The sequence below is a fragment of the Callorhinchus milii genome, unplaced genomic scaffold (genome assembly GCF_018977255.1).
Source record: "Callorhinchus milii isolate IMCB2004 unplaced genomic scaffold, IMCB_Cmil_1.0 Scaffold2, whole genome shotgun sequence".
In the NCBI taxonomy this organism is placed as follows: Eukaryota; Metazoa; Chordata; class Chondrichthyes; order Chimaeriformes; family Callorhinchidae; genus Callorhinchus; species Callorhinchus milii.
In genome coordinates, this window is record NW_024704743.1 from 32400033 (window position 1) to 32412965 (window position 12933).

The following is a 12933-nucleotide window of genomic DNA, read 5'->3' on the forward strand; positions in this document are numbered from 1 at the left end:
AGGCCCCGCATCTGGATTTTGAACTCCCATGTCTAGGCTGACATTCTGTTTAGCACTAAGGAAGCACTACATTGTGGGAGGTGCCATCCTTATGATGAAACCTTATGGCTGTTTCTGGGACATTGTTGTGCACTAATTGCCTGCTGTGTTTGCTTGCAAACAGTCTTCAGTGCTTTGAGACATTCAGTGATGGGATAAGGTACTTTAGGATTATTATAACAAACACAGGCATTCCCATTGTTCTGTAACGCGTTACCAAATGTGAGGTTTCATCATACTAATTGGATCAGAAAATCATTGTGTTCTAAAAGCCTTGATGTATGTGTATTGCTTGCTGCTATGTTCTACTTTGAGTAAATCTGTAACATGGCAGCCCAATGGGATTAAATTTCTTGTAATTTTTTTTCTTATTGACAAGTGCACCTGTTCCCTGCCAGTCAACACATGTCCCTATCATGGTTCAAATGCTTTTCTTGACAGAAGTGATGTGGAGGCATTTGGCAGCCAAACAACTGGTAAACGGGAGTAAACAAGCTTGCCTTTTATTCAAATCAACTATTCACTTACAACTATTCTCCAACTAAAACAGGGAGATGTAGCAGATGACTGCTTTCAACCTCTGCAACTGTTGGTGCCAGTCACTAGTGTACAAGAGCATTATATGGGAACCCTTCTCTTTGGTTAATGCACAAACTGAGCTCTGGAGTATTTTTTTGTTGACGGCATGTCATAAAAATCCAGCTTTTCAGTTTATGAATTCTGGAAATAACAGGAAAAGGAAGAAACTGACTGGCAAATCAGATTTGAGTCCTTATTGCTTGAGCATCATTAAGTGCGTCACATTATATGGGTCATTTTATACCCACCATAGTATACCGGACGGAAGAGTCGTGTACTTGGGCTACTGGCTTCCTACAAGTTGCGCACAGAATACCTCTTAGCTTCTTGTGGTGATCCAACAACCACTGGAAGTGCTTGTGAGAGGGGTTGCCAACTTTCTGAGCACAGTATAGCAGGAATTGAGGTCAGCAGATATCTGACAACCTGGAAGTGCTGACCAAGGTCATTTTTGCATTGTGCCTTGTTATAACGAGTCTTAGTTTTGGATCTAAACTACTGCATTTAATGGAGGTGGTCTGTATTAAATCTATCATGTAATAGCAATTAAAAGATTGAACTAATTATTGTAGAATTGTTAATTTAATCTGTTCAGCAGAGATTGCACCAGATTTGATTTATTTTTCAATGTGCCATGTTACTTTAGTTTAAAAATATTGTTTATAATATTTGAATCACAGAATCATGTGACTATATTGTATCTTCACGTAGTTTAAGATTTGTGAAGATTACTTAATACGGAGCTGTTGATGCCCTGCTAATCTCTATCGATGAACATAGCAGTTTGTGCCATTAATCTGATCACATTGTGAATTTATAACTCAGGCTCCAATCAGAAGACAAATGAAAGCGAAACCAGCCAGTTCACCATCGTATGGAGTGACAAGTGCCACAGCGAGGCGTATACTTCAGTCATTAGAGAAAATGTCAAGTCCTTTAGCGGTGAGTCTTTCCTCTTAAAAATGTATGATTTTACTTGATATTATTTGTATTCTGTATCTACGATTGAAACTATCAAAACACCAGCTTCTCATAGTTTTGTGAAACTAGTTTTTGGAAGGAAAGTAAATTTGTGCAAATTGTCACATTTTCCCACAAAGCATACAGTCACTGCTGTTTACAGCCTATACAGTCCAGCACTTTGGGAGGTCCTACTGACATGAAAGGCACTTTACCAAATGTAAGGATTCCAACAACAACTTACAGCGAGCGCCCTTCTCGCAACCAGCAAAATTCAGTCAATCAATGGTGCGAATTAACACATCGGTGGACTGACCCAAAAAACACATCACTGAAATTAGCAGTCAAATAACAATTCATTGACTGGTTTGGGAAACCGGATATTTACCTTCATAGTTATGCCGGGAAAATTAACCAATCCAAGTATTGTATGGAATGTTTAGATTCTGGCGTTGGACGAGCAGTTAGTGGGATATTGGCTTCATTTGAGAAAAAGAATAAAGCCACTTTCTGGTAGCAGAATTCTGGGATCTGCCAGGTAGATGAAGTCGATGCCACTTGGAGGATATGCATCAATTTGTCTCAATGTAGGAACTGCCTCTAATAAATAACAGTATTTGTGACCCAAGCACCAACCCTAATTATTGCTTCTGAAACTGAGGCCCTCTGGTGGTCAGATAACGTAGAGCAAACTGGCAATCCAGAACACACTTTAAGCATAAATTACAAGAATATGTGTATACACACATATATATATATATATGTCCAGTCTACTGGATAAAGTTCTAATGTAAGTGATTCCACTAGATTTATCTTGATACTATTTGGGGACACCTCTCTTTCCATCTATGTAACAATAGATGGAGATGCAAGGAATCTTGAAAGATTGAAAAATTAAATGATTGGTCAATATTTCAGTGAAAATGCTAATTTTATAAAATGTTCTACTTTGGTTTCAGGATGCTAAAAGGATTCCAACTAACATGGTATCTCCAGTTTCAAAGGTAAACGATAATAACTGCCTTTCTGTACACGATGTGATGTTTACATTTGCCTGAGGTTAAGTGTAATTTTGGGGTAAATGTTTTCCACGTCTGCTTTCAGTTTTGTTATCCTGTAATTTGTCCCATAAATAGTTTTCATAATTTCCAATAAAAAGGGAATTAATTTATAATTGTAGCCATTTTTTAGTGATTACATTTTTAATCCAGGTTTTCCAGGAGCCAAGTAAGGTTCTGTTTTTTTGCTTTCTGTGATAGATCTTTAGTTCATATTAAATTAAATCTTTAAATTGATCTTGCTTACAAAGTACATGTTGTGGAATTTCATGAACCTAAACAGTGTATGATCATTCTGTTCAATCTCTGCTGTGAGTAAGAGGTGCAGTAGCTTAATGCTTAGAAGTATTAAATCAAAAGTGGCAAGTGATGCATTACATTTCACAAACTAATTCAATATAAACTTGAAGTATGATTTGATGAATTCAGCGCAAAAGAATAATATACCACACTTTGAGTGGTCAGTTGCTTGCATTTTAAAAATAGATGGCTAACTATTTGGATTTGTCCTAAACCTTGACCGTGAATCAGAATGCTTTCGGTTGTTCTGTTCATATCTACCCATTTGCCAGTCCTCAAATTTTGATGTGCATTTTTCATTTGGTCACAATTACATTCTCAACTTTTTCAGCCCTTTGAGAAAACTGCTGCAGATGTTATAGATTGGCAATCCAAATTCCGAAAGGTAGGTTGTGAAACAGTGTAACTTACTGAATAAGAATTTTTCTACAGTGTTGTACTTGACAGTACTTTGAAACAATTTAAGATGCCCTAGATCTCCTTGTTCTTCCCCTTTCTCCCCCCCACCCTATGTGTGTGTGTGTGTATATATATATATATAGAACTTACTGTAGAACTGCAATTCTGTTTCTTCCAATTCTTGTTGTTGCATAACATTTGAGGTTCTTTGGGGTTCCTTTTCTCCTCTGTGTCTTCACTAACGTATCAGGTCAGATGTGCGGTTTGAGCACAATTGGAGTGATTTCAAGTGGTCCAGAATGACCTCACTGGTTGAGTCACGTATTGCTTTGTCTTGGAAGTTTGTGGTGAAAGCATTGAGAGACTTTTGGGACTCTCCCAATTAACTCCAACTTTTAAATGTCTCATCTTATTGATGGTTTTGCTAGATTATTGATGGTTTCACTAGCAGAGATTAGTGCACGAAAACTGAAGTGCCCAAAGACATGTGAATACACGCCCAGCCGCCTAATTTATTCTATACTGACAATGGGCAGCACCAATGCCACCAGGGTGCTGCTAAGCATTATAATCATAATAAACATAATGAGTTCAATTTAAATGAAGTAGAACTGTGGCCATCATCTTGGACATTGTTGACTGAGGTTTATGTAAATACTGTATTAAGCTTCCTGGAAGCTTTGTGTCCTTTCTCCTGGACTGGGCAAGGTCTACCCAGTGTGCTCTCAGACTGACAGGTAGACAATACTATTTATCACAGCTCAAGCAGAAGCTGCTGGTCCATCTGCTCAGCATGAATTAGTTGAAGCTTGGTGTTTTGATCAGTATGGTGTTGCTGATGTTGATTTTTCAAAAACCACAAGAATAAGTTTCATGTCCTCCTGCCTATTTAGGAGAAATATGGCAGAATTCAGCTTGAAAGGAATTTAAGATGTTTTGAGGCGAAATTCTAATATTTATCCACTGCATGTCTGAATGCAGAATTAAAGTACATTTTGCATCTCCTCAGTTGCTTATTAAATCTTAACCCTTTGGGGATTTTCTCCATGAGAAGTAAGATAATTTATTTGAATGATGTCTGTTTTTTTTGTCTGAGCAAGAGCAAATATTGAAAAAACAATGTAGAGTATTTTCTTCTGTTTGGGGTTACATTGTCGTTTTCCCCCAGTATTTAATTGAGTGCACTTGATTTTTGAATATTTGAATACTTTCTGTTTTTAGAAAAACATAGATCGATTCATTTATACAAAATGAACTGGCACTATTCAATTCAAATGGCATTTCCTACCCAGTCTTCCCTGCCAAACTAGGTACTCGGGTGCAGTCTGTCAACAACCCATTTTAAATTTTCTCAGTTGCTTATCAAATCTTAAGAGTTGAAGGATTTTCTCCATGAGAGAAAAGATAATTTATTAAGTAAATTATTTAAATCGTGACGACTCTCTGTGGTTCCAATGTTTTCTATGATTCTGCTTGACCTTTGTTCACTATTTTAAAGTAATGTAGTAAATGTAAAATAATAAAACATTCAATGACAAAAAAAATAAAAGTACTATATTGTAGTTTTGGAATTCATATTAATTCATTATGATTAAAAACAAGATTGTGAATTTTAAAATAAGAGTGATTTAGAATTGTAAATTGAATTCTGACTGTGTGAGGCACAGCTTCTGTTCCGCTTTGGGGTTAGAGGGGAAGGAAGGAGAAGTTGAGCGATTACTAATAATAGTTTTTCTTCCCATGGGGTGGTTGGGAAGAAATTACTGAGGAACTTTTTTTTAAGAAAAGCGTATTTAAAAAATGCAAAATTTAAATTGAAAGAAAATATGCATCATGCCATGGAGGGGAGTCCTAATATCTTGCTTACCTGCAGTTAATCAGTTGACTTGATTTATTAGCTTGCGATAATGTTATTAAAAGATGTTCTGTTGATTTTTTTCCCATAAGCATAAACTTTTGGTGGATGAGCTTGTGTATGATCTCAAACAGCTGTGGTTTAAAACCTCATCAGAGTGCAGTACTTACTGGTTTTGCTCCAGGATATCTTGTTGAGAAGCCTTCTTTCTAATGTTGACTTTTAAACATTGCATTGCACCTGTGACAAGGAATTAAGTAATGGCAGTGGAGGTCATGAAGGTTCAGCCAACAAACAGCTTAACACTGCCAGAGCAGCAGTTGATGGTACATTCAGCTGTTGCTGGGTAAAAGCTGTGCAATTGTCTATTCATAGTACTTAATGCGTATATAGCACAGAGCACCACTTAATCAAGGTTGAGGCAGTCATCCATTTAAGTGAGCCAAGAAAGGGAAAATGGGTCACTGACACAGAATCTGAGTACCTGGTTTATCAGGGAATGGATAGGAAATACTGTTTAAATGTCAGTTTTTGTAAAAATGGTTCTTTCAGGACTTGAAATTCTGCAAAGGGGGTACTTGTGATACATTTTATGGTTCCACTTATTGACATCTAGCCCAAGTAGCAGCTCCTTTACGTTGGAGCCTGGTCATTAAGGGTCAGACCTGTAACTTTTCTGTGTCTGGTATGAAACGTTGGGGACCAAGGCCTTCTCCTATGCTGTAAATTTCTTTGGTTCAGCATTGATCAGCACCTTCTGAGCAAACGGGAAGCTCAGAGGGAATGTTTCACCTTTTTGAATTAATTATAAAGTGTATACTGATTTATGTTCTTAAAGTACTTTAGTGATTACTTGAGTTTTTGCTGATTTCTGAGGAAATGATCCCCCATTTTCGTAACTAATTAAATACATATTTCAATAAAACTGTCGAAAGGATCAATTTCCAAAATGCATTTATTTTTGCTCACGCAGATAACCCAGAATTGTAATCGTTTGGGGTGAAATGTTGAATCAGTTAAATGTCTTGTTTTACTTTGGTTCACTGATTAAACCATTTCTCTTTAGCTGGATGCGCAGCCTCCTCCAGTCCAGAAACTCCAGACACCTAAGTTTTCTTCCGGAGCAACAAATAGATCAATGTTTTTCAAGCCATCATTGACTCCTGGAGGCCACACTAATAGACCTGTTGAAAGGACAGAAGCACGGAGCAATGTAAGACAGAAATGTTGCTGCTGCTTATTCTTCATTTGATCTATGGTATCTTTATTTGGTGTTAAAAGGATTTATTTGATATATCCTCTTTATATTTTTCATATTTCCAGTGTGCCCATTTGAATAATACCATCCAAAGGAATGGAACAAAAATGGAACAGTTAACCTATTTGTACAGCTGCTTGCATGTTTAAGAACTTTCTATGTTGAGCTAGATTTTTCTTCAGTTGCATAGTAATTACTATCTCTGCTGCCTACCATTTATTTTATTGGTATCTCCAGTAAAGATGTCATTTTGTTCTGGAACTCTACTTCAGAAAATTGCGACTATCTGTAAAGCTGCTAACTATTTTTTCCAATCTGGGCTGTGGCGTTGGTATTATGAAGTGTACTGGGTCATTATTTTCTTGGTCAGTCAAGGGTTTGAGATGTACGGAAACCCATCACACTACTTAATCCCCTTCCTTAAGAATATCCAATCCGAGAGTTCCTTCAACCCCACCTGTACTTTGAAATTCTAGAGATGTTTATTGGAATGGAATGGGTACTCTCTCCCTGGAGGGACGCATCCTGCTTACCTAATTTCAGAGTGTATTAGGTGTGGGTTGGCAAGAACCACATGGGATTAAGGAATGTCTAAAATGCTATTGTGAAATAGCTTCTGTTTTTATGATTTTGTGCTACTGTGGAAGGAAGTGCTTCACGTTTTCTTCACGTACCAATAAGACTGACTTTTAAACTCTGGCTGATGACCTGTATCCTTGCTAATCCTCAGACTAGCATCAGGCTAGATTCACTGTCTGCTGTTCTATGCCGAATGGAACTTCCTCCATAAATTGCAATAATAAAGTCCTCCAGGAGGAGGATAATTGAAATTGCCACATAATCACTGTAGTGATGCTCCTCGAAAGCAGTTTTTTTAACTGAAAGCGATCCAATCCCTTTGGTTATAAGCAGCCAATGCAAAAGTTTTAAATAACCTGATTATCTTTACCAAATACATTGTGCACACTAAAGACTGAAACTGGTTGAGTGCAGGTTTGCTTAGTGTTCAGGTCTTCAGTGGACCTGTACTATAACAGAAGCACAGTATCCCTGGCTTCTAGCACTGAGTAGCTGGCTTCTCACACTAATGGCCGATTTCCAGATGGTCAGGTAATAACTGATGTCACTATGGCGTCAGCAGCAACTTGGCAACGCAGAAGTTATAAGATGGCTTTGAAATAAACGAACCAAGACGTTTACATTATAACAAAGTTGCCTTGTATTAACTATCAAGTGTAGGACTAGGTGGTCAGCAGTGACACAGTACGAAATAGTCTTCAGCTTTGGAAGGAATGTAGCAGCTGCACTTACTGAGGATTATAGAGCTTCCTGATGACAGCAGATAATTAGGGTACTTGAGCATATTGCTTCACTGGGTTAGTTTTATTAAATGCATATTTGTGAAAGACTCAACCCCAAAATGAACATTATTTCCAGGGGGTTTAATTTCAGACAGTCAAATGGACACTTCAAATGTGATAGCTCTCCAGTCCTTTAAGTACACTGGTAGCTGCTGCTATTTTGGGGCTCATTTGCACTAATTCTTCTTTTGGACACTTTTTCCTGTAAGCAGACTGTTGATAGAACTTACATTTTTCTCATGTACCTTTCCAAAATACATGGCCTGGGATTTAACAATATGTGTAATTGAAAAGCACCAAGTTGATACTACAAAGTACCGTGCAAGTAGTTAAAGAAAATGATCCAGGGTGAGGATGTTTCTTTCTTTGCTTTTCAGATAGAGGGGGTTGGCAGTTTTCTAATAGAAGTAATGAAAAAGTGGGGAATCCTCTCAGTAACTGGAAGTTACCGACCTATGGGAACTGCACTTGGAAAGTAGATTGCATCAACTCAGTGTGACATTGTTTCTTTGTGATGCCATTCTATTAGAAATTGCCACATGTTAGATTTCCCCGAGTAGATGAAACTTCAGTTCTTTAAATGCAGAAAACCGATCTCCGGATGAGAACAAGAATTTGCCCATTCCGATGTCTGTTCTGTTTGCCAGAAAGCTGTGCACAGAACTTTAAAATTGCTTTCTCGTATACCCGTTTCAGCTGTACGACCTTCACAAGATGAAATGTCAAATAACACAAACTAATTCAACCAGGTTATGCAAATTTTGTTTGTGTGGAAGTTTATTTGTGAAAGCTGCCTATCCTTACACTGTTAAGACAAACCGACGTTAGTACATCTTCAGATCAATAAAGTGCAGTAATTGAAAAGGCGCCATGTTGTGCCTAAGTGTTAATTAAATGTGTTTAGTATTACAGTGTGATATTTAAATCTTTATACTTGAAACAAAGCTGATTTGTGTTCTCCAGTGGCTTTTTAAAATCCCTGTTAGAATGACGTTGGTACAACATTATTTTTGCATTAATGTCAAGATTTGTGAGTGCTCTGCATTAGTTACTGCATCCAATGTAGAATAACTGTACGACTGTCATTCTAGGTTTATTAATTTAGCATTTTAACCAGTGTTACCAAAAATAACATTTAGCTTTACCTTTTACATAGGTCTGTTTTAAATGGCTATGGATTACTTAATCTGGCAAATTTACATATTTACAACTCCCCCTGGACTTTTATACTTGTACATTATACCATTTTTCATAAAAAGGTAATCAGAAATGAAATTCAGTTCTTTATTTTGCTTCTTTTGTGATTTTAGAGATTGCAAGAGAAAACTGTTCCAGAAGTAGCCCTACGACCATTAAAAAGGTATAGCATCAGAATTATTTTCCACAGTTACTCTCTTGGGCAGCAATTAAAAACTGTCCTAAATTCAAATTTTAGGTATTTAGGTTGTTTTCTTGTGTGTATTCCAGTAATAACAGCTGTTTGTATAATGCAAATAGTTCCCCTGCAACAAATGGGCTGACATCTGGGGGAGCTGGAGGAAAGATGAGGAGAGAGAAAGACCATTACTCCGCCAGAGGTTACAGGACACAAGAGGTTAGAGTGAATTGTGTTCTAATACTAAATATTAAGTTGTTTTCTTGTGTTTCATTAATTTTTCATGATTTTTTGGCAAAGTAATTATATTTTTAAGACATGCACCATAATGACTGAAATTATAAGCATCAAGGTACCTGTATAATGTGTACCTACTTATGGTAGCATAGCTTGTTGCCTGTGGTATTCCTCAAAATGCTATAGATTTTGTTCCAAATCTCCCAGAGGTTTCAAAAACATTTTAAGGACCCTTTTTGTCTTTTTTTGAGATTGTGACTGCTACCAAAGTCGATTATATTTTGAGCTCATCCAGTTACACGATTTGAGAATGACTTGGAGCATTTGATGGTCCCACAAAGCAATATCAGTAAACATTAAAACAACTGCCCTTAACCTGATGCTCAAATTGATTGCTACAATCTATTCAGGTTGGTTCTAAACTTACCGACTGCATTCAGTGTCAAGAACAGCATATGTTATGAATCCTCACCACTATTCAGTTATGCAAAAGTGTCATTATTTTGATGAATGTAGACTTGCACAATCTACTTTATTAGCATTGTATCACTCTTTTAATGTAGCCTATCATGTTCAAATCTAATTTGTGCACCTTCCTCCTCTTCAGTAAAGACACAGTTGAACAAATTGGTGTGGAAATGTTGAGTCTTCAAATGTTTATGAAATCAGGAATTGTTTTTGTAGCCAAGTGCAAGGTTTGTTCTGAATGGGTACATGCTTCCAAATGGCTCTGGCCATAACCTTTCATGTAGCAAGGATGTCCCAAAGTGCTTGCTGCCGGCTGGGCAACTGAGCTGAGAGCCAAAGAGAAAAGATGACCAAATTTAAAAAGCCCTGGAAGATTGTCATTTAGGAGGTAGGCAATGTGAATATGGTATGGAAGAAAGTTGGAAGTCAATTGTAGCTGCAATAGGTCTTCCCATAACTTGGTGATTTCCTCCAGAAAAATGGGCCCAAGAAGTATGGGCCCAGTCATATGTGGAATTGCACGCAAATCAGCTCCAGTATTTAGTGAGCACGATATTGGATGAATTGGTACAAGTCTAGACAGATCAAACCACAAAGGAAGAGACTCATTCCTTACTGCTGTGTCAACACGAGTAAACCTGCTGGTCGTATCATTTAGAGTTTAAGCAATAGGAGGTTGGTGATTGGAGTTTGCAAATATGGTTGATCAGCTTAAACGGGCTGGATCTGTTTCTGACTCTGTGCAGATAAAGAAAAGATGTCACTATTTGGATTACCTTATTGATAGCTGTGAGTTTTGAATTATATTATATTAGTAATTAGTAATTAGTCATTCCAGAGGCAGACAATGCTATATTGGCATTGGATCTTCTGACACGGCCTAACCTGATACGGCTATCATGTAATTAAAGGATTTGACCACATCATGATCTAACAATGGTTTTATTAAGATTAATTTGCGGTTTTAATTCATTTTATGTAACCTGTGCAAATGTAAGTTCTTAGTGTATTTGAGCTGCAGATTCCCCATGGCTTTTGTAAAAATGCCAGATTGCACTTACACAGTGGTAATGGATTCCTTTGTAATATTGTATTAAAAAGCCTGTGAACAGAGGGAAATGTGGATGCAATGTATTCAAACAATGGGAAAATGTTATGGTCTCAACAGGTGGAGGTCCCAGAGCTGCCAGAGGTGTCCTTACCCATTAAAACAGCTGCACTGCCTGTTTTCAACTTTGGCTCCCCTTCTACAGCAGCTTCCCCAATAACACCGATTCTGACAAAATCTCTTTCTGACAAGGTATGGTCATCTAGCCAGTCACATTTTCTAATTTAATTTCTTTTTCCCACCATCCATGCCTTGGTCACATCTAGGCTCGATTATTTCAACACTCTGCTTTGACCTCTTCCCAACACGAAAGTCACTATAGAAATGTGAATTAAGTATTCTGCATAGGCTCACCCTATTATTTTTGCAGTGAGTATGAGCAGTAATCTACTCACGGACCCTGGTAGTGCTGATCTATAAGGGACATGTTGTGCCTACTTTCTGGGTGATAGATTCTACATTTTTCCTGAGAGAGATGGTTCTCCTTAGATCGGTGGTGAATTCTTAATTTACTTTTTCCAAATTTTGCAGTAAACTTAAATAAAATGCAATTTGCAATTACAAATTTCAAACACTTCATATTTTCTCTTACAATCTTCTGTAAAAGCATTTTTTACCATTTTGAAACCAAATCAACACTTAATGATGTACACGGGTTAGCCTTTCTGCAAAAGTGGTTGTTTTTCTGATGTTTTTGCCTTCGTTAATGAAATTTGGACTCTATAAAAACAAAACTTTAATCCCTTCATTTCATATTTCAGTGCAATTTTGAAAATAAATGAGTGGTGTAGTGCAACCTTTTATCTTGACTAAATATTGTGTCTAATTCTGGTCTCCACACTGTAAGACAAATTTAGCAGCAATAGAAAGAGCACGGGCTAGGCTTACAAGAATTATACCAAGTTTATCATGCTTCTGCTAGACTGGATAGGTTTGGACTTTTTTTTTGCTGGAGAAGAGACATTTAAAGACGGGTGCACTAATAGACTTGTTTGCAAAAGGTTTCAGTTAAGGTTAACATAAATAGGCTGTTTCCACTGGTTGCAGAGTCTGTAACCAGAGAGCACAAATATAAGATAGCAACTAGTGGATTTAAAAGCGAATTTAAGAGGAACTGCGCTCAGGGTAGTGAGATTCTGGAACTTGCTGCCTGAAGTGATGGTTGAGTCAGATGGTGTTGATGCATAGGGGAATAGAAGGGTTTGGGAGGGAGTCAGGAATGGGTGAAGACTTGTGTGGAGTATAAATAAGAAGAACCAAGTGGCCTGTTTCCGTGCTGTACTATATTCTTTCTAAAATTATCTCAAAGAAACCTGTGGACTCATAATGATATCAAAATAACAATTTGAAAGAATAATGGGGAAAGAGATTAACTTGTGCAGCTTTCAGTATCTTGGACAATATGTATATTTGAATACTTACTTTGTTTGTTTACAGGCAGTGATGTCCAGTCCTAGCAATGTTGCCTTTACTTTCTCAACACCGAATATAAAAGCAACTGATTCAAAATTGCAGCCTGTTTCACTGTCTGTAAGTACCAATTTGTGGTCATGGAAAATCTTTGTTTCTCTATGCATTTGAAATTACTGGTTTTCGCAAAGGTTTAATTTCCATACCAAATCCTTTTATTTAAATTTGAATATCTTTAAGATAATAAAGATTGTAATTGCAACAGTAGATTAGATGTTTTCCTCTTTGACTGTGCTTTTGGTTATCTTTCCCTCTCCTCGGCCCCAGCTCGGGTGCAACCCATGAAACGTTCAACGACTTGGGACTTCCTCCTGAAATAAACGGCACTATATAAATGTAAATTTGTATTGCATGTGCTAGCAATGTTTCCCATTTATTGGAAAACTGTTTGTAACCGCTATGTGCAAATTGGCCGCCACATTCATCCACGAAATACCGTTGCGTCACTTTCTAGTATATCCTGTAA

The 12933-nt window shown here is 37.3% G+C and overlaps 1 protein-coding gene across 3 annotated transcripts in view; it reads left to right on the plus strand.

Moving 5' to 3' along the window:
- The window catches only part of nup153 (nucleoporin 153), a 51098-nt gene that overhangs the window by 23156 nt on the left and 15009 nt on the right, over window positions 1-12933 (plus strand). For 2 of the 3 annotated variants that reach the window (XM_042346848.1, XM_042346850.1), the window contains exons 6-13: window positions 1444-1560; window positions 2538-2582; window positions 3268-3321; window positions 6257-6403; window positions 9120-9169; window positions 9277-9403; window positions 11058-11189; window positions 12435-12527. In XM_042346848.1, coding sequence (XP_042202782.1) covers window positions 1444-1560; window positions 2538-2582; window positions 3268-3321; window positions 6257-6403; window positions 9120-9169; window positions 9277-9403; window positions 11058-11189; window positions 12435-12527 — 765 coding nt within the window. The remainder of the gene's footprint in view (window positions 1-1443; window positions 1561-2537; window positions 2583-3267; window positions 3322-6256; window positions 6404-9119; window positions 9170-9276; window positions 9404-11057; window positions 11190-12434; window positions 12528-12933) is intronic. The other variant, XM_042346849.1, reaches the window with a different exon arrangement.